The sequence below is a fragment of the Rhinolophus hipposideros genome (assembly GCF_964194185.1).
Source record: "Rhinolophus hipposideros genome assembly, chromosome: 14".
Classification (NCBI taxonomy): Eukaryota; Metazoa; Chordata; class Mammalia; order Chiroptera; family Rhinolophidae; genus Rhinolophus; species Rhinolophus hipposideros.
The window spans coordinates 11,250,285-11,272,492 of NC_138060.1; the positions used below are offsets into that span (position 1 = coordinate 11,250,285).

Here is a 22,208-nt window from a genome sequence, read left to right on the forward strand (position 1 = left end):
TAAGGAGGATGGGAAAACGTTAGGGGAAGTACTGAAGCTCTGAGACTTTGGGGACGCTCGCGATCTCCCGCTTCCAGCCCTCTGCAGCCGCCCTTTACACCGCGGACACGGGAGAGTTAAGCCAATAAACACGTAAGCGCCGCTCCCTCCCCAATCGGCAAGATGCCTCTCCGGCTCTTGGCTGCATCGACAGCTTGCAACACTCGGCATCTTTTCTGGAGGCGCCTCCTTCAGCGGCTGCAGATGGCATCCGGCTGCGGGCTCGGGGCTCGCAATTGACTCTCCCCCTTGCCCACATCGGGTCCACGGACACACCTCTTCCTTCCCCTCCTCCCCTCGCGCTCCTGGGTCTGAGCCCAGCTCCCGATCGCCGGGCAAGAAGAGCAGCCGCGGCAGCCGAGGCTGAGCAGTAGCGCGCTCCCTGATTTGGGGAGAAGCGTCCATCCGGGAGAGCCGACCCCCAGCTGCCTCCAGCGCCCCCCATCTTTTGCACCCCAAGCCAGGGGCTCCAGGGACCCCCCTCCCCAGGCGCCACCATGCTGGACCCTTCGTCCAGCGAAGAGGAATCGGATGAGATTGTGGAAGAGGAGAGCGGCAAAGAGGTTCTCGGCTCGGCCGCGTCCAGCACGCGCCTGTCTCCCAGCCGCACCAGCGAGGGCTCGGGCGGCGGCGCCGGGCTGGGGGGCGGCGGCGGGGCCGGCGCCGGGGCCGGGGTGGGCGCCGGCGGCGGTGGGGGCAGCGGCGCTGGCAGCGGCGGCGGGGCCGGGGGGCTGCAGCCCAGCAGCCGGGCTGGGGGCGGCCGGCCCTCCAGCCCCAGCCCGTCGGTGGTGAGCGAGAAGGAGAAGGAGGAGTTGGAGCGGCTGCAGAAGGAGGAGGAAGACAGGAAGAAGAAGCTGCAGCTCTATGTGTTCGTAATGCGCTGCATCGCCTACCCCTTCAACGCCAAGCAGCCCACCGACATGGCTCGCCGGCAGCAGAAGGTAGGTGCGCCTGGGAGGCCCAGGCAGCAGCGCCGGGACCTCGCCAGTCGGGAGGGGCGAACAATGGTAGGTGGCGGCGCAGCTGGCGCGGAGGAGCGGAAGGAGGAGGAGACCGCGCCCTGGGGATGGGGCCACGGGGCCCCCTCTCTGCGCGGGGACCCGGAATCCGCCTGGAGCGCTAAGCCGCGCGCCCCGGCCCCGCTTCCCGGCAGCGCAGCGGTGCGAGCAGGGCAGGTCCCGCTCGGTGACCCCCGAGGCTCGGGGAGTGACTTGCAGCCTACGCCGCCCAGAGAGGCCTTGCTTGTTTGCAGCGCTCCTGCACTCTCCGGCGGCGGCGGCGGCGCTCAGCTCCGGGTCCGCCCTCCCGGGCGTGCGCTGCGCGGGCGGGGGCACCCCTCCGGTGGGGGCGCGGGTGTGGAGCGAGAGGAGCCGCGCTGGGCTCGCCGGGGCAGGCGGGAGAAAGCAAGCTCGGAAGGCGAAGCCTCCAGCCCCGCTGCTCGGGCGTGCTCCTCACCCCGTTCGGGTCCGCTGACAGCGTCGCCAAGGGGCCTTGGGGCACGCTCTCCTCTGCCCCGGCTTCCCCCCAGTTCCCCTTCCCTTTCCTTCCTGACCCCGGAGCAGGGGCACGCCCTCTGGTCCTTCAGCCCTCTACCTTCCTCCCTTTGACCCTCTTCTCTTCCCAAGGTGACTTGGCCGCCACCTTCTGGCTTTCCCAGGCCCTCAAAACCCTGCCGCTGCTGGCTTGATAAAGTGCAGCCGCAAAAAGCCTCGCAATTACAAGCATCAAAAGCTTTTTGTGTCTGAGGCTGGGGCAAGGCTGGGGCAAGGCTGGGGCGGCTCCGAGCCGCCTTTCATGTGAAAAAAAACGCCTATTTCCATCAGTTGTTGCACAGCCAGAGAAAGGAGGGGGGTGGTTACAGCAGGATGAGGTTGGGGGCAGTGGAGCGGGACCTGAGGAGAAAGGGTCAGGTACCCAGCTGGAGTGAGTGAGTGAAGAAAGTCAGCCTTCTGTTGTTTCCTGAGTGAATCTGCAGCAGCGCTGGAGCTATCACAAACCCAGCGCAGGCCCCCGACGCGCCGTGTGAGGAGCTAGCCCTAACCCCATTGAGCTTCGAGAGACCAGTTTCTTGTAATAGTGAATTTCTCGGTTGCTGCCATTTAAGACTGAATTTTAGGTTGCTGTAGTAGAGTGTGTGTATTTATCCACCCTTATCATGAGTTAGCACAGATTCCTCTGTTTGTTTTGCTTACATATGTACACATACCACACAGCGCTGATGATTTATTTCGGCTATTACAAGCTTGGGTATCAGTTTTATTAAAAATAAAACTCATGTCCTGGTTGAGAAATAGCAGGTGGGCTATACACTCCATTCTCAACCCCTCATCAGTAAGTAGCCCCATGCTTTTTTTTTTAACCTTGTATTTTGGACTACAGTAGAGCAAAAGTATCCTCAGAACAGTTAAAGTGTTCTGGATTTTCTTTTAAGGTTGGGTACTGGGTCCACACACAGGGCCTGATGTTTCAAGTTGCAGCTTGGAATTATTATAGTAATTGTGCCTTTATAACAGGGGAAATTCCATCTTTAAAATCTATCCCGTTAATAACAGCACCAACCAAAGATGTCCTATTCGTTTGGCAATGAAAACCGTTGTTATTAAAAACAAAAAACAAAAACAAAGTTTAAACTTCCCTTTATCAGTCAAAAGGCTCTAGAGCTCTGTCCTTTAAATAGACACTTAAATCAAACACTAGAATGGAGAGAAAATTTCATTCTCGTTGAGACCCTCCCTGTTCTAAACAACCTGAGAAAGATTATCCTGATGTTTTGAGGGGCCAGGGGGTTCTGTTTTTACACATGACCTTAATGTCACAGACTACAGGACAGATTTATAGCAGTGGTATTTGGTCACACTATTTTTAGTTATTGCAGCAAATTAGTGCTAAATACATATCCCAGCAAACCTGCCTCAGGGCTGTTGGCTATATATTAGGAAGCTAACTGTCTCTTTATTACAGAAGAAAACAAGCTTTTCCTTTACTGTATCTTTAAGCTTTTAGTATCTTTCTGAAAAAGGATGTTTTGCTATTTTTCTCCAAGTAGAAAGCTTGGAAATTTGATTTAAAAAAAAAAGCCATTATTGAAAGTAGCTAAACAGTTCGCATAATCATTGTGGTAAAATTTAAAGCCAACAAGTAAGATTGATGAATTAAAATTAGTCTTGGAGAAATACAAACTGGTTGTAAACTGAACATGGGTGGCTAGTCGGATAAAAATGGATGAACCAGAAAAAGCTAGAAAAAATGATGCAGAGAAAGGAAATAGAGTGTCGTGGTTGGAGAAAAAAAGAATTGCTGAATTGGGGATAAGAAATCATATTGTCAAATCATCACACTGTATGCTTTAAACTTAGACGTTCTATGTTGATTATATCTTAGTAAAGCGAGGGGTAAAACAAGATCATATTGTACTGCATGTAATACACGTTTTGAAACCAAATAGTCTATTCGTAATACTAACTACTGTTTTTCAGGTTCTTACTATGTGCAAGGTACTTCACTTACATAATTTTTAAAAAAATAGACATTCTTTTTCAGAACAGTTTTAAATTTACTTAAAAAATTGAGAAAATGATAGTTCTCAAAACTCCTCACCCAGTTTTCCTCTATTATTAATATCTTACTGTAATATGGTACATCTGTTATAATTAAAGTACCCATATTGATAACATTATTATTAACTAAAATATACAGTTTATTCAAATTTCCTTAGTTTTTACCTAAGTTCCTTTTTCTCTGTTCTTATATCATTTTAAATCCTCCTAATAGCCCTAACAATGTAAGAATTACCATCTTCACATTTAGAAGAGAAAACAAATTCAGAGAGGTTTTGTAGTTTGCCTAAAGCTCTTACGCAGATAGGTGAAAGAGTAGGGACTGAGTCATGGGCCATTCTGATTCCAAATCTTATCTTTTTAATATGCAACACTGGTCAGAAATAGTCTAAAGTAAAAAGTAGAATCTTAGTATCTGACAACATGTCAAGTGTATTGTTTTACCCAGGGTTATTTAAATTTGAATTGAGAGAGGCCTGCCCCTCTCCTATCAAATAGAGCAGTCCATATATATATATATATATATATATATATATATATAGCTTAGTACTATCCAAAGTTTCAGGCATCCACATTCTAACACCCCCAGTGGATGCCTGAAACTTTGGACAGTACCATAATATATATATATATATATATATATATATATATATATATATATATATATATATATATAATGTTATACCTGTATATACATACATGTAAAATTTAATTTATGAATTTGGCACAGTAAGAGATTAAAAAGTAACTAATCATAAATAGAACAATTATAACAATATACTATAGTAAAAGTTATGTGAATGGCTTTGAGGCCATTATTAAGTAAAATAAGGAGTACTTGAACATAAGCACCATGATACCGAGACAGCCAATCTGATAACAGAGGCAGCTACTACTGAGTGACTCATGGGCAGGAGCATATATAGCTTGGATACATTGGATAAATGGATGATTCATGTCCCCGGCAAGACAGTGCAAGATTTCACCACAATACTCAGAACGATGCACAACGTAAAAGTTATGAATTGTTTGGTTCTGGACTTTTTCATTTAATATTTTTGGACCATGGTTGACCATGGGTAACTGAAACCGCAGATAAATGGGGACTACTACAGTCAATATGGGCAAAATGTATATTTAGGTATTAACTTCGTAAAGCATATGAAGGAGAGAGATGGGTTGTTAGCTGGTAAAGAACACCAAACTGTTGTCAGTCTTTCTATGTGGTTCTGGCTGGAAAAAAAAAAAAAAAGTACTTTAGCTCAGAAGAACAGTTGGGAAGGAGCAGAGGGCAAAGGTGCCATTGCTGGATAATTCTGATAGTTAATTACTTTGGTTTCACTTTTACTGGAAAAAAGAGTGGCTGGGCATTCCAACAATTTCCCCTGTAAAGAAGAGACTTGAAACAGAATATGTGGAAACATAGTTTATCATTTATAGGTATATTTTTTCTTATACTACTGTGAATCTAAATATAGCATTCTGGTAATGATAATTTATGACCAAAAATCTGGCCATCATACTGACACAATGTGTGTTTCAGCAGCTCATAAATGACAATTTGGAGAACAGTGCTGTGCTTTGTATTTTTCTTATTTTGTCAGAATGGTAGAGTGAATACCTAGAAGTTGGCATGGCAAAGCTACACCATATGTTCCTGAATTATGTAGTAACGGTGATGGGTGGCTACCTCATGTGAACCAGCTACTCGGAGATGGTACTGAGGGAGCGTAGAAGCAGACACTGTAAACCATTGTGTAATATCTAGATTGACATAACCAATTTTTAAAAATTGGCTAGGAATTATTTATAATGCCTGGATTACAAAAGTCCAAAATGAGTGTTGTGTGCGTATGTAGGTGTGTGTACATGGTGTGTCTGTGTGTGTACATATGTATATGATGAGTAAAGGGGCAATTCTAAAACTGTGTTTATTCTATACGAACTCCCATTTCATTCAAGAGGATTTTATAACTAGGCTAAATGTGCTGTAAATTCAAGCTGCTCACTTCAGTGTAATTCAGCTTATATCGTGCCATGAAATTATGGTTAATGTTGAGTCACTGTTAGCCAGAGAAATTCCATCTTTATTAATTTACTTATTTGACTTTGTTAGTTGGTTATGGCTCAAACCTTTCATAAAATTTAAGACCTACTGCTGGTTAACCACATATGTACATGAGTGTGTGTATTTTAAGTCAATAATAGTCATTCGTCCATTCAGACATGTTTTGAGGCTCCACTACTCAAAATTCTTAAGGGTTGTTTTGTCAATGCAATGTATTTGATTTGCATTTTAAGAAATAAATATTCTAACTTTTTGAGAGAATTAAATGACTATGAAACCAGATTCCTTTAAAAAGAATTATGTGTTTCTCTCTTTATCAGGGAAAGAATTGCATTCTTTAAATATGATTTTTGTCATTCCCCCCCCCCTCCCAATCTCGGTGCAATGGGCAGGAACTCTTACGCACTGGTATTAGCAAAGACATTCTAAAGATTCGAAATACCAAAAAAAGTAATGAGTGGTTCTTGCCTCATTACACACGTAGAATAGCCTTATGCTTCTGTAAAACTGAATTGACGAACAAAGGAAATTAAATATTTCATTCCAAAAGAATTGTACTGTGTAAAGTGATAAAAGTCAAATGATTCAGAGATCTTACCCTGCACAAGTAAATTTAATACACAATTATAGACTATCACATGAAAATATCAATATTCATGATTTGGGGCCCGGTGTATATACAATATAAGCTGGAATGATCAGGAGAGTTCTACTAACTTAGAACTAAGTTCTAAATAAATGACTAGTTACTCATTGCACCAAGCACTCTCCCATGGCAGAACAAGAAGATACCTGTCAGATAGCCTCCTTAACTGGGAAGCTATGTTCTAGTTTCAAAGATAGCATCCATACATGTCAAATAAGTTGAGAATAAGAAAGGGTTTAATTATAAGATGCTGATTACAAATACGAAAGTAGTGGAGGGAGAGAAAGAGAGTCTATTCACATGCATGCACAGGATTGGATATAATAGTGGGGAAAATATTCACGGAGGAAGTTGGATCTTAAAGAATTTGTATGATTTGTGTAAGCATACGGAAAAACAAGTGTTCCATTCTGGAGAAGAGCATAAGGTAGCAGGAATGTGAAAAGGAGTCATTGTTTGTGGGACACTATTAGTCAGATTCTTTAGTCTGACACCAAGTGACAGAAACCCAACTTAAATCAAAAGGAAATAATGGGGAGAGGAAAGATTTATTAGTGCATGAACGGAAAAATCAAACACAGATGTGGCTGCAGGAATGGCTGGATCCAGGAGTTCAAATGACTTCATGGACAGAATGAAGAAAGTTGGCTGATAATGGGAAAGGATATGTGTTGAAACATGTGTTTGAGCTCAAACTCTCCACTTGATTGTAAATGAGTTTTCTTCTGTCTCTGGGCTAATACCTTCATCTGTCATATAGAGAGGGGAATGGGGAAGCTTTAAATATTTTCTAATGTCCCCTTTCTATAAAATAGTTGGTAGTTTTTTTCTGCACGATGAGCTTTCTCATTATCAAGACTTATAATTTTATTCAAACTTGTATTTGGTGTGTTTTTACATTACAAAAAAAGGCATCATCTTCAAAGAATCTGAGGTGGTTACAGATGAAGTTCAAATTCACTTTGTCCAACTATCTGAGTACTCAGACAAGGACGTGAGATCTTAAATGGTTACAAGGCTACAGACTACATGAGAGATTGTGAACTGTGGCCTCTGGTCTGAAAGTGACCCACAAATGTATTTTGTTTTTTCCTACATTGAATTTTTCAATTTTTAAAGTTAGTTCTTGGCATTTAAAACTATCAAGACATGTCACATAAAAAAATCTGTTTCTGTCTTCTCTTATAATTGGAACATGGAGTAAAGCTGAGCCTGAGATTTTATGAGTTCGCAAAAAGCAATAGGAATAAGACTATCAAGCCATCACTTAAACAATGGAAACGTGATCACTTCTAACTGAAACTGCTTGTTCTAAGAGGGATACCACGTATATCTGGATGTTAGCACTGTCTTGTTCTTGTCCACACCATGTCTTCTTGCCATTGCTACACAGATGCTGATGGTGTGACTGTAGCCCCTGTAAGGCATCCAGAAAAAAAAAAATCTGGAATTGGGAACTCTATGTTCCCTGTCTCTGGCAACTGTTACCCTGTTAGGATCAGATTTATTGTTTCTGCAGAATCAGGTGGTTGATGATCGGAATTACCTTGTTATTTTTCCTCATTTGTCAGTTGAAGCATGCGGTAGAATTACTTCTCTGTCATTAGCAGGCAAAGAAAGGGGAATGAAGTCAGTCAAGGGGTTTGAAGTCTGGTCTTTGTTTTCGACAAATGATGGACGGGGAAGATCTACTGTTGAGAGCACAGACTCTGAAACTTGAATGCCTGGATTTATTTCCTGGCTATAACCCGAACTGGCAGTGTGATTTTGAGGCAACTTACTTAACCTCACTGTGACTCAATTCACTCATAACAAAATGGGGATAGTAGTGGTATCTCCACCGTTGGGTACTTGTGAAAATTAAGTAAGATAATAAAGTGGCACTCTTAGAGCAATGTCTGGCCTGTGATAAGTGCTGTGTAAGTGTCACATCTTGCTATTGCTAAGGTGGTATGTACAATGTTGTGTTATTTTTATCAGTGAAAGGACTGAAAAAGTTAATGTATTTAAAGTACTGACCATAGCGAGTCTTGTTTATTATTGCTATCATCATTGTGATGGTCATCGTTAACATGATAAGCAGACCTTGGAGGCAGTGGTTATGATCAGAGCATTGTCTGCAAAACAGAGGTGATAGAAGGTACAACACACCCGTATTCCTCTTTTGTTGAGACACTTGACTAACTCTGCAGGCCATTAGTCTCTGGTTCAAATGCCAGGTCAATTTTGTGACCTTGGCCATATTATTGAGTCTCTTTAAGTCTTGGTTTCCTCATCTGTAATATGGGAGAAAATAATGTTGAGGATTATAAGGACAAAAGCACGTTAATTGCTGACAAGTCCTTACTTAATAAGGGGTAAATTTTGAGCAAATGTTATCAGTAACAGTAATAATAGTATTACATTTTTGTCCACCAAATGCCTTCATGTTTTTTTTTTAATTCAAATTTATTTATTCTTTTTTTTCCATTAAATTTATTGGGGTGACAATTGTTAGTAAATTTACATAGATTTCAGGTGTACAATTCTGTATCATGTTGTTTTATATTACAGGACTTTTTCTCATGTTGCTCCTTATTTTAGGACATATTCCTCACCTTTATTCACCTGACTTGCTCGTGTTCATCCTTTAATTAACTCAGGTGTTATCTCCTTCAAGAAATCTTACCCAAACCTTTCTGTTGGGCTAAATGCTCCCATAATCCCTAGTCTGTTTCCACATTATCTCCTATACATTATGTTAACTTACCTTTTGTGAGTGTGCCTCTCTTCCACGAGACTGTAAGAACCTCAAAGACAGGGACCACATTTCACTCGTCTTTGATTCCCCATCTCTCAAAACAGTGCCTGGCACATAGTAAGTGCTTGTAAACATTCAGACTGTTCAAACTCTGCACTGATGCTTTATTTTCCAAGGAGTTGCTAAGGAGAGAAAGTGAAGGAATCTTAAACACAGTCTGCTTCCATTATAGAAACACAACTTATTTACTTTTATAAAAGCTTCTCAGTGGAAAACATGAAGGCTAAACCAATTACCAAGTGATTTCCAAATTATTTATGTTGCAGAAACATACCATTGATCACCTCCCAACTCAGCTTGTTTATACCAACAATTGACCAATATCTAAATTCATTATAGAGAACAGTGTCCTTTAAAAACCATTAGCAATTATAAATTTCTTGCAATGGCTGAATCTCAATTGAACTTGAATCACTATAGTGCGCATTTAAGTGGCCAAACACTAAGTCAGAAAGAGCCAAGATGCAAACAAAATCTCCTTATTGGATATATGTTCTTCAGTATGTTTTATTTGATTTAGCTATTTCTGAGGGGGAAAATGAACAGGCAGTCACAACATTATAGTGAAAGTTAGGCTGTTTAAAATATTATCAGTCTCATTGTTGCCAGTGTTATAGAATAGAATCTGTAAGTTCTGTATACTTAGACATACGTAAATATGCTGCTTTTCTCTCGTTTTATTCTCTTGTGGAATACTGGCACTATTTTCTCTCTTCTTCTATGCTGTCCTTACAAAGGAAACCCTTTAAAGGTGTAGTTATTTATATTTACATGAGTATTTACATGACTATAAATGAATAATAACTATAGCAATATTGATAGTGGATGTAGTAATAAGAATTTACTATCTATAAAAAAGTAAAACCACTTAGGTGAGGATTTTTGTGATGCCTTTCACTAGTCAAAGGGAGAATTCTCTTTGCTAAGCCATTCCTTTCATTTTAACAAGCAGGGGAAACACTGAGAACTTTAAAAAATAAATTGAATTATCAAGCCTCCAAGTGTTCCATGATTCCCAGCTACCATTCTAAAATTGAGAGATATGGAGTAAACTAATAATGTATGGATAATGCGTGGATAATGAATCTGATAATGATCATTGATAATGTGTTATATAGCAGCTTATGGGAGGAAAATATCAACCTGTCATGTGGTGTTTCTCAGGAGCACATCTGTGCAGTAGGAAAGTTCGGAGATACTTTGAAGTTAACTTTTTCAGAGATCGTTCCTAAGTGTGGTAGGAGCAGATGATAAGAGACAAACCTTCCAGGGGCTGTAGTGTTTTTAAAAAGACAATGGGATTTTGACAAACATGCAGAGTGGTACAGAGAAGCTACTGAGCCAGTTAGGAAAGCAAAAGAAAAGCATTGAAAATTCTTGCAAATAATTATGCCTTCTGTTGCCCATGCAGAAAAACAGCCTTGTGGTGTGGATGGTAGGCATCGAGTTGTTTAAGCAAATGAGTTAAAACATATCTTGAACATCTACTTTGGTGATTTTTCTGACAAGTACAGCAACTGTTGTCTATAAGGCAGCGTGTCATAACATACTGTGTTCAAAACATTTCTTGGGGGCTATTCCATATTCAATTTTTGTTTGTTACACATCATCAGACAACATTGTTCTGAGCCGCTTATACATACAAGAAACTCTAAATCCTGTAGGCAAAATACGCAAAGACATTTTAGACAGCCTTCCCGGTCTCTAAAACTCCGATCAATCTGGCTGAGAAGTTGAGGTGCACCAACACATACCGTATACTGTAAAGCTGGCTACGGTGAGTGTCTAAACCTTAGATATTGGTGTTCTTCAGGTCTCCATCTCTCTATCCTTGGCTTTTGTTATGGGTTGATTGTGTCCCCTCAGAATCCATGCTTCTAAGTCCTAACCCCAGTACTTCAGACTTTATACAGAAACAAGGTCTTTGCAGATGTAATTAGTTAATGAGGTTGTTAGGATGGAACCTACCCCATTAGGACTGGTGCTCTTATTGAAAAGGGAAATCTGCACGTAGACATGAGCACAGGGATAATTCCATGTAAAGAGGAAGGCAGGCATTGGTGTGATGCTTCTACCAGCTAGGTCCACCAAAGATTGTCAGAAAACCACCAGAAGCTGGGGGAGAGGCCTGGAATATATTCTTCCTCACAAACCCTCCAAAGGAACAGACCCTACCAGTACCTTACATTTCTAGGCTCCAGACCCGTAAGACAATAAATTTCTGTTGTTGGCGTCACCTGGTTTGTGGTACTTTATTGCAGCAGCCCTAGCACACTGTTACAGTCCTCTTCTCATCTCTATACCATCTCTCAGCCACCTCACCACTAAATAATAGTTGTAGCTACTAACATCTCTGCACTTTCCATTTTCAAATCTTTATCTCCAGCATAGACCTCTCACCAGCCCTCAAACCCATCCATCTAGCCATTCACATCAGTGCTGCTGAAGGTGTGATCTCAGTCCGGTCCAAGTCAGTGAACTCTTTGTCATGGGCCTACAACCAGGTAAGGAACTTGCACTCAAATGCAAATCAACTTGCTAGTACCTTCAAGAAAGTCTTGCTACAAAATATTGTCAGTTGACTTGAACCGCTTAGTGATGAAGTTGCTGTAATTTCTAGTACTAGAACTTTCTCTTGGTGAAGAACAACAAAAAGCCAGGATGGCAGACATCTATAGACTACACTTGAAAGAGTACACCTGAAAGAGCGTTGACCTCTGGACATCTGCCCTGGGGTGTCCTCAGACCACTCGACATAGGATTCCTTACCAAGGCTCTTTCCCATTTTCTAACTCAGTGAAGACCAATTTATTTTCTTCAGTTCTGGAGTACAGTTCTGGTGCTACTATATAACCAAGGCAGAGAAGCACGACTCCAACTGCAAATCTTTGCGTTGGTCATCCTCGCCACCAAAGGACGCACGTGTCCTGTTGACGTTCCTGCTGAGAAAATTTGCCTCTTTTTCTCTTCTTCATCTTCATCTCTGGTGCCCTGCTTTGAGTCTTTGTGATTGCTTACATGGACTTTTTTAAATATAAATTTTATTGGGGGAATATTTGGGGGATAGTGTGTTTCTCCACGGCCCATCAGCTTCAAGTAGTTGTCCTAAAATCTAGTTGTGGAGGGCACAGCTCGGCTCCAAGTCCAGTCGCAATTTTCAGTCTTTAGTTGCTGGGGGACACAGCCCACCATCCCATGCAGGAATTGAACCAGGAACCTTGTTGAGAGCTCACTCTCTAACCAACTGAGCCATCTGGCCACCCCTGCTTACATGGACTTTTGCAATAACTTTCTAACTGTTGTCTCTGCCTCCTTTCTTGACCACATTCCATCCACCTTCCAGGGTGATCATTCTGAAGCAAAACTCCAATCATGACCTTTCCCTGCTCAGAATTCTTATGTAGCGTTTTGTTGCATTCACAGGACAAACTCTAAACTCATTTGCATGGCATATCTGTGTCCTACCTCCCTCCTGCAATCCTGCACTCACCCTTCACTTCAGCCCATTAAACCACCTAACATACCTGCCCTGTCGTATGCTCTTTTGTGCCTCAGTGTCTTTGCACATGCTGTTCCTCCTGCTTGAAAATCCCTTCCCACCTTGCTTCCATCACTCTCCAAGGTAGATAATAGCAACCAGTCATTACAAATAACAGGAATAAATAATGAATACGGCATGTTTATATAGCCACCGTTCTATAAATTTATAAGTCTTATTTAATTTTTACAGTAACTCTATAACACAGAGTTATTATGTTACTAATAATCTGAATACTACAGATGAGGAAACCAAGAGGCAAAGCAGCTAAACTTGCCTTGGTCATACATTTAGGAAGTGGTAGAGCTGGGTTGGGACCCAGGCCGTCTGCCTCTAGCCTGCACTCTTAACCATGTGCTATACTAACTACACCAGAGGATGAGCGCACTGTATACCCATTTTTTTCTTCTGACTCACAGAGATGATTTCATTTCGTATTCCCTGGTACCTGGTAGATAGTACATTTACCTAGTATGTGCTCAAAATATAGTTAATACATGAATTCACGATTGTTGAATTCATGACTATTTAGAGAACAGTAATGAATAGTACTCACCATTTATTGCATGTTCATGAAGATGTTCTCATTTCTTCTTTAAAATAACCTTTTTGAATAGGTGGGGCATGTACTCTAAATCTGTCTCGGAGCAGGTGAAAGTGAGATGCAGAGAGGTCCCAATGGCCAGAACTGTAGAATACCAACCTGGGCCCCTGAGTGTGTGCAGGGCTCTTCTCAGTGTGCTGTCAGGCTCTGATTCGCACTAAGTATGGCCAGGTCATTGCAGACTTCTGAAGGTCACAGTGACTCACACTTTCAGAAGGTCCACCTCACCTCATAGCAAACATCTTAAAGTGTGCCTCTCATTCCACGTCACTGCCTCTCATTCCACGTCACTATCTTTTTTATTATGAAAAAACTTGAAAAGATTTTTTTCAATATTATTTTTGAAACTATTCATCTATGTAATTTGGTTAATAAATATCTATGGTTTCTCAGGAATCATGGTATATTCACAGGCATCCTTGCCAACTGAAAAAAAATTTCACCAATTGTTTTCAATCGTGAGATTTTATGAGTACTGAATTTAACAATTAATGAAAGTGACACGTTTGGAAGTCATTTAATTGAACATTTATTAATTTCAATTTTCCATTTTAAGTTTTCCATTTGGGAGATAATATATTTTACTTAAAATCTGGGCATTTTTTTATTTAGACCCCTGGAAAGTTTCAAGTCTCTGGTCATCATGCCTGTGTTACTTATGCCTTTGACCAGGCTTCATGGAAGAAGTGGCATTTGAATTAAACCTCAAAATGACTGATAAGATCAAAGGATAGGGATGTGATGTATTTTGAGGGGAAGAAAGATACTTTCATGTATTCAGAGATGAGATAATGCAAAGCAAGTCTAAGGACTTCTGAACAAATACAATTGTATAATGTTGTATACAATTGTATAACAATATTGGAGATGAAGTGGGAACAAAGGTTAGTTCATGATTGTGGTTGCCCTTCAATACCAGAGTGAAGGGGTTGGGCAGAAGGGGTGGGAGATTTTATCTTGTAGGCAATAGGGAACCACTGAAGAATTCTGAGCAGAGCAGTGACATAACCAGTATACTGTTATAAGAAGATAAATCTAAATGAAGTATGAGGAGAGAATGGAGAAGGGAGAGAAAGTAGGAGTGTAAATGTCTTTACATTGTGAAAAAAAGTCACGAATTATGCCTGAATGTTTTATCCAGCACAGATAATCTTTATAGTTTTGTGGGGGTATTTGTAGAAAAATCTCAGAAAATTAATGCCTATATGTAGAAGTGTCTTGAATTAGTAGTTCAAAGACATTTCATTAGAATAATTGTTGATCCTTGTTTTCATTTTATTAGAGTAATTTTTATGTATTTGTCATAATGTGCAGGATATAAGTTTTCATTTCTCTCTTTGCAAATATTAAAAATATGAAGCAATGTGCCTGCCCTCTAAATTATATTTAATTTCACTGACCAATATTCTGATACTTTCCTGTGCAGGTGCTAAAGCATTCCTGCATGACATCGTGGAGAACGTAAGGTCTCTTGGACAGAGATTATAGATTCAGACCTGGTGTAATTTCAGAAATAATGCATGTGATTCCATTCAGGTTCCAGTGGACCTAGAGGATTAGGATGAAGCTTACGCTAGGCCCAAGAGGAAATGAACCCCACAATAAGCCCAGGAGAGGATAGAGGAAGGAGCCTGGGTTGTGGTATAGGTATGGGATCTGAAGACAAATTTCAAAGAGTACCCAATCCGACCAGAAGAGAATCCTGGACTTGTCGCTACCATTATATAATTCCATCACCAAAACTGACCTAGGTTTGCATAAAAACCTGGGTGGGTGGGGGTGGGGGAGGCACACTTATATTCCCTGCCTTTCCTCACCCTGGAAGGAAAATTTTGATCTTGGTGGTAAGATTCGAGAAAAGTTATCAGGCCACATTGATTAATGGTCAGAGTTACATCAAATGGGAAGTGTAAGGTTCCCCATAGTTTCTCTGTTCTTTCACATTCTTGGGTGCCATCGTCTTTTCTATCTTTCATCTTTTAATAGAAATGGTAAGATTTGGATGTGGGCATAGGGGTAGAGAAAGGTTACGTGCTCCAGCCAGTCTTCCAAAGTTCTAATGAAGAGGGATTTTACTTTCCATTTGTCATTGGTATCTGTATGTGTAGCTCTCCTGAGAAGATAGGTGACTTCTGGTTTAAAACAAGAGTCAGGTATTCCTCAGTCAGCATGTCATTACACCAGCTTAAAGGCTTCAGAACACCACATGAATTACCAGAGGTCCACAGTCCACTTCCTGGAGGAGGTTGCATTGCAGCTGAGGAATAGGTAGTATTTGAACCTGGAGAGGCAGGAGAATAGGTATCTAGGGACAGCATGAGCAAAGACACAGAAGCCACACAAAGCTAGAACAAAGAACACTTACAAGGCATAAGATTGGAAAGGTAGGTTGGAACCAGGTAGTGGTAAACTGACTACTACTAGACTTTGTCAGTTATCCTTTGTTTGTTAAGAGCCTTTGAAAATGACCTATACCTCTAAGTAGCCCTGATGGAAATACCACCAAACTGAGGCATAGGGCCTGCCAAAGATAATGCAACCATCTGAGCAATTGCCAAATGGTTTTGCCAGAGGGTGTGATTGTTCTTGACTTTCTGTTGAAGTGATGTGTTTTCCCATAAGCCACTATGAGGCTTCAAAATATCCAAAGAATATTGTCAACACAAGCAGAAAGTCTTATTTGCAAAGCAATGCTTTGCCCCGGCATTATTTGCAGGGCCATAGGTAGAAACAACTACCTATGAGCTTTGACAATTTGCCAGCCTTCCTGTTTGCCCAGCAATGGAGAAAAGAAAAGCATTTCTTTCTACTATCTGCTTTCCACAGGCAGTCTATGTTCTGCTGTGTATTATGAGTCAGCATTATAGACTTTCAAAGTGGACAGATGCTGGTTAAGATTTGTACTTGTTTGAATTAATCAGAACTACCTTCCCCACCCGTCCCCCCGAAGGAGCAGTTCTAAACAACTGGGAATCTGTCATTTAGTACAAAGAGCTTTCAGTATTTTCCCCTCAATTTCTATATGCTGAGAGCTCAAAAGCTGTCTTTTAATCAATATTCAATTAAGACTTGTGAGGGAAGGCCATGTTGAGCTCTTACAGAGACGCGCAATGCAGTCACTTGCTCTGTCCTCCATTTGCCTGTGTGCAGAAAACAAGCCATCATTTTTCACTAAAGAAATGTAGGTCTGCTTCAGCATAAGTTAAATATTATGCCAAGATCAGTGTTTACTTCCTGATGACCTAGCAATAAATGACGGTGTTAGAAAAGAATTGTCGGAAAAGAAAACCAAATTCTACATTATGTATTTTGTCTACGCCAAAATTTAGGGGTTTTCTAATCTAGAACATTTCCCTCTTTTCCATTCACAGTAAGAACTCTGCATTTCTGTTTGGTCTACGTATCCAGATGCTTTTATATGATTCAGATGCGATCTCGCATCACTGTCCTTGGACATAGTCTGTTGTTTCCAGGACAATCTACCGCTATTCAATATCATATTTGTCATTGAGCTATGATTTCAGAGACAAGAATAATTCACTCTTAACATTTAAATAGAAATCCTAACAAAAAAGCTTTTCTACAAATATGACAGCAACAAAGCTATTTGGAGACTGCATTCATTTCTTTTGATTTGATTTAAACTATATTTGCCTGTCTACTTGAAATGCCATATCTTTGGGGGCAACAGTAATATGAGACTTTTTTTTTTATTAGTTTCAGGTATACAAAACAATATAGTGATTAGACATTTATATACCTTACAAAGTGATCACCCCCATAAGGCTATTACCCACTTGACACTGTACATAGTTATTACAATTATTGACTATATTCCCTATGCTGTACTTTATATCCCGTGACTGGTTTTTTTTTTAATTATAGTTGACATGCAGGGTTATTTTATATTAGTTTCAGGTGTACAGAGTGGTTAGACATTTATGTAATTTATGAAATGATCCCACTGATAAGTCCAGTACCCATCTGACACTATACCTAGTTTTTACAATATTATTGACTATATTCCCCATACTGTACTTTACATCCCTGTGACTATTTTGTAATTAGGAATTTGTACTTCTTAATCCCTTCACCTTTCTCACCCTAACTCCCCTCCCATCTAGCAACCATCAGTTTGTTCTCAGTATCTATGAGTCTATTTCTGTTTTGTTTGCTCGTTTATTCTGTTCTTTAGATTCCACATATAAGTGAGATCATATGGTATTTGTCGTTCTCTGTCTGACTTATTTCATTTACCATAATATACTCTACGTCCATCCATGTTGTTCCAACTGGTAAGATTTCATTATTTTTTTATGGCAGAGTAATACTCTGTTGTATATATATACCACAATTTCTTTATCCAATCGTTTGCTGATGGGCATTTCGGTTGTTTCCATTTCTTGGCTATTGTGAATAGTGCTGCAGTAAACATAGGGTTGCATAATATGAGACATTTATGTTAAGTTGAATGAAAATTTATACTGTTCCATGACCCCAGATTTATAACCGCAACACAAACCATTAAAGTAATGTAGATAATCCAAAAATTATGCAGCAAATTTAATCAATATGATTAACCAGTTGAGATACTTCAAATGAAAACTTTGAATTGTGTCCTGTAAATATAAAAAGAAAAAATCTATATATTCTATTTTTAGTGATCATTATTGGTTACCTATCTGTTATTCACACCCCTATCTCAAACAGAATTACAGTTTTTTCAGATAATTTTTTCCCCATCTGCAATTACAGAAATAGATGCAGATTAGTCCAAGCCAATCAGCACGTGGCACTGTACTGGAAATACAACTGGCTCACGGGTGACCTTGTCACCTAAGTTGGTCCAATCAGACTGATGGGAAGGACTTGCATTCCATGGTTAAGAGAAAGTGTTACTCCTTCTTTCCTGATGGACATACCAAGGAAGCATGTGCCTTTATTGCTACTGTCAGCCATCTTAGAACCATGAGGAGACCCAATTTAGGCTGAAGCCAGGCCTGAAGATAGTGAAGTACTTGAGATATGGAGATAATTTCTGTTTCTGATGACAGTATTGGGCCACAACAATTAAGGCAGACCTGGAGTTCACTTTTCATCTGATCTTCCAATAATGTAGTACATTCCCTTATTGTACAAGTCATTTTAAGGTGAAGTTTTCATTACTTGCAGCCAAAATCAGTTTACCCCATGCTATAATTCTCTTCAAAATAGGAATTCTGGGAATTGAATGAATGATCAGGCCTTAACTAGCTAATCTGTTTTTCATATTTAGATTCAGAAACAGGTGGAAATCTAATCGTATTTACCATGTAAGAAGCAAAATAAGAATTACTGCCTTCTATAATTTGATTTTTAAAAGTTTATTGATTAGATATAAATCATGTTTCAGCACAGGGCTATCTTTTATTGTAACTGAAAAGTAAAAGTGAATTCAATGAAATATTCTTCCTCACAGACTTAAATTGATTATCTTAAATATTTTTCCGTAAACAAAAATAAAGCCTGTTTATTACAGAAAAATCGAGTCATGTGGAAATATAAAAAATAGAATTAAAAGTAATCCCTTAATCCTACTACCGAAAGACATCTACATATATATTTATATTATCTTCATCGATATATTTATATTATCTTCATCAATCTACATATAGAGATCAATATTATATATACTTTTATATAAAAGTTGCAATTCTATACATGCTCTTTTACAATCTGCTTTTTTGCACAAAAAGGAAATCTTTCCATGTCAGTAAATATAAACACTACAAGCCTTCTACATGGCTTGTAGCAATCCAGTTTATGGGAGCACCATAATTTATTTGACCAGTGTCTGCTGATTTCTTTCTCTTACCATGGTATGTAGTCTATAGTGAGCACTTCATGTACATATCTTAGTACACGTCTACAAATGGATATGTCCTTAAATACAGAAAGCATGTTCATTTAAAATTTTGTTACCAATTTCCAAAGCATCTATTAATAGAAACACTCCCACTAGTGGGGCACGAGACTGGTTCTCCATATTAAAACTAGACATCATATTTTTCTTCAATTTTGCCAACCTGTTGGATGGCTTTAAAAATTTTGTGTTTTCCACCTGTGAGTATAATAGGAATAATCCCTACCCTCAGGGAGCTTACATAAGAATAAAAACATCAAGCAAACAGTAAAAAAAATAAAATAAAATAAAATAAAATTTGTGTTTTCATTTCCTTTTTACATGTTTATTGCCTCTTTAGATTTATTTTACAAATTCCCTGTTACTTCCCATTCATTTTTCTGTTTATTATTTCTTTTTAAGAGTGGTTTCTATTTTGATAGTAATAACACTTGGTTATGTGTGTATAATTTATGTTTTGTCATTTACTGTTGGACTATTTTTTTGTGTTTTTGTTATGTTGTTGGTTTATTTATGTTTATCTGAACAGAATTTTTTAATGTAGTGAAATCTGCTAATCTAATTAATCTAGCTTACTTTCTGCACCAAAACTACTGACTTTATTACTGTACTTATTAGGTTTTAGAATATCTTAATGAGAAGTTTCTTTTATTATACTTCTTCAGAATATTTCTGACACTTCTTGAATTTTTTATTCTTTGGGAAATTCTTTTTTAATAATTCTGTCGTTCTAAAGTAAAATATCATTTGGATTTTGATTGAAATTCTATTGCATCTATAGATTAATGTAGGGAAAGCTGACATCTTTATGACATTGACTAATCTTGTCTAAGAACAAAGACTATCTCTGCATTAATTCACATATTTTTGATGTGTCTCAGTTTTTTTATTTTGTAATTTTCAACATATATGCCCTAAATATGTATTGTGAAATTTATTTCTGAGTGAACTATAACATTTATTAGATGAGTGCCCTTAACTTGGTTCCCCAAATTAACCAAAACTCTCCATAGCATAGGTGCTCAGAGCTAATGAACTACTCTCTAATACACCTGGACCCTTCTGTACCCATGGGATGAGGTGTACACCCATCAAGAGTAATTGTGCTCCCCAAACTTGTTTAAGCTAATTTCAGCAGTAATTGCATTATTCAGTTAAATATTATGTAACTTAATGAGACATGATTGTGAAAACAAGTATTGTGTTTATGTTAACCAAGTTGATTGCTTTGGGAAAATTCAATTGCATCTAAAAATGTCATATTTGGTAGTTGGGAAAAGCTACAGTACAATTTTGGTGGAAAAGTCATAAAAATCCAAAAGATTCTTTATCAGATTGCTTCTAAATTTCTTTAATTTTTTTTATGCCTATTTAAGGAAATAAAATCTGGAAAGCGTAGACCGGATATTATAGGTCTGAATGAGATCATTGAACTTTAATCAGTGAACCTATACATAAAGGCAAGATTGTAACCCTACATCAAAAAATCAGCAAGTGAATAGTTACAAATTTTAAGTACAATTAGATATTTGTTGCCTTATGTGTTAAGATTCTCTACTTCAACTAATTTTTAAAAAATTAACCCCGAAATACGATCCTGATTGCATCGATTAAGAGGAATTCTACAGTATTTTATGTTTTTATTGTTATGTACAAAAACTGTACATTTAAAAAATATTTATTATGTGTCATTCTAAATAATTTGAAGCATTTTTGGTGTTTCTTAATACTGAATTATTTCAAATTAAAATGATAATTTTGCTTTTTTTCTATACATTTTTCTTTCTTTCTAATTTCGTTGGCTAACGTTGGCTTCTCTATTACTAAACATGGCAAGATAATATGGTGCTCATACTGTCAGATACATAAACTCTGTAAAACTTAAAATCAGGACAATTAACTTTATTATGGTTATCATTTTTTTGAAAATAATTGCAACTCATATCTAGTAAGAACTAAGTGTACCCCAAGAAAGGAAAATGTAATTTCCATGCTGAGATCTATGTTTATTTTGAATAGGGCTCACTGTAGCTCATGCTAGAATAAAAGATTGATTCAATACATTTTTATTGAATAAATATTTCCATTTTTGAATCTTTGAAATAAAAATGTATAAAATACAAGGTGCAACCAACTTTTAAAAAGTCAAAAAACTAGTATTCCATCTCCTTTAAATTTCACTATTATTTGTCTTCTTGTTGCAGATTTTATCATGCGTGAAGGTGAAATATTTTCAGGGTAGAAGCTTCATATTGGGAGGAAGATAAGGAATATCATTTTACATATGACTGCACAATTCTAGCCTGAAAATATATGTAATCTTTTGCAAGCTAGGCTTTCCCCAGCATGGTCATGTTTCTCACCCACATCCATGTAGTAGAAAGCAACATATAAAACTCCTAAGACAGCCATTTCTACTCTTCTTATTGGTCTCCATATTCCTTGATAGTAGAGAACACCCAATTGTGTAGGCATTTCCCCAATCCTCTTTGTCATTAATGGGTATTCTCCCTCAGAAAGGTGTGATTTGAAATTTAAAATTACACTCCTTATATTAGAGACTCTAGAATAAAATTCCCAGCACCAAAGAAAGATGAATGTGACTGCCACCTGATACAATGATTGCTTGCTATGACCTTCACAGGGCAAAACTATGAAAGAAATGTATGGAGTGAAACTTATTGTTTCAACACAGAGATTAGTAATTTTATTCTATTGATTCCAACCACATAGATTCTATCTCTCATTTACATAATTAAAGAAGTGTTGAACATATGGGTTGGTGTTTTTGACAAGCAAGTCACTTTTAAAACTTTCTGAGCTGAGATTTCTATATTTTTCATTCCAATTAAACCTTTTTTTTTTTTTTACAAATGGTCTTGAAAATGCTGAGATGCATGTCAATGGAGCAGCAGTAGGTTAAGCATAAAATGACACTAAGAAAAGAGAATTTAATCTTTCCTTTTACTTATTTTGTCATCTATATTTTAGTTGCTCTCTCACAACATATCACTATATCTGTGATTATAGGCTGGAAGTACTGAAAACAATGTG

The 22,208-nt window shown here is 38.8% G+C and overlaps 1 protein-coding gene across 11 annotated transcripts in view; it reads left to right on the forward strand.

Annotated features, from left to right (window-relative positions):
* The first annotated feature begins 386 nt into the window (after nt 1–386).
* Nucleotides 387–22,208, forward strand: part of CADPS (calcium dependent secretion activator) — a 459,417-nt gene continuing 437,595 nt past the window's right edge. For all 11 annotated transcript variants that reach the window (XM_081072041.1, XM_081072042.1, XM_081072040.1 and 8 more), the window contains exon 1: nt 387–980. In XM_081072041.1, coding sequence (XP_080928167.1) covers nt 537–980 — 444 coding nt within the window. In that variant the 5' untranslated portion in view covers nt 387–536. The remainder of the gene's footprint in view (nt 981–22,208) is intronic.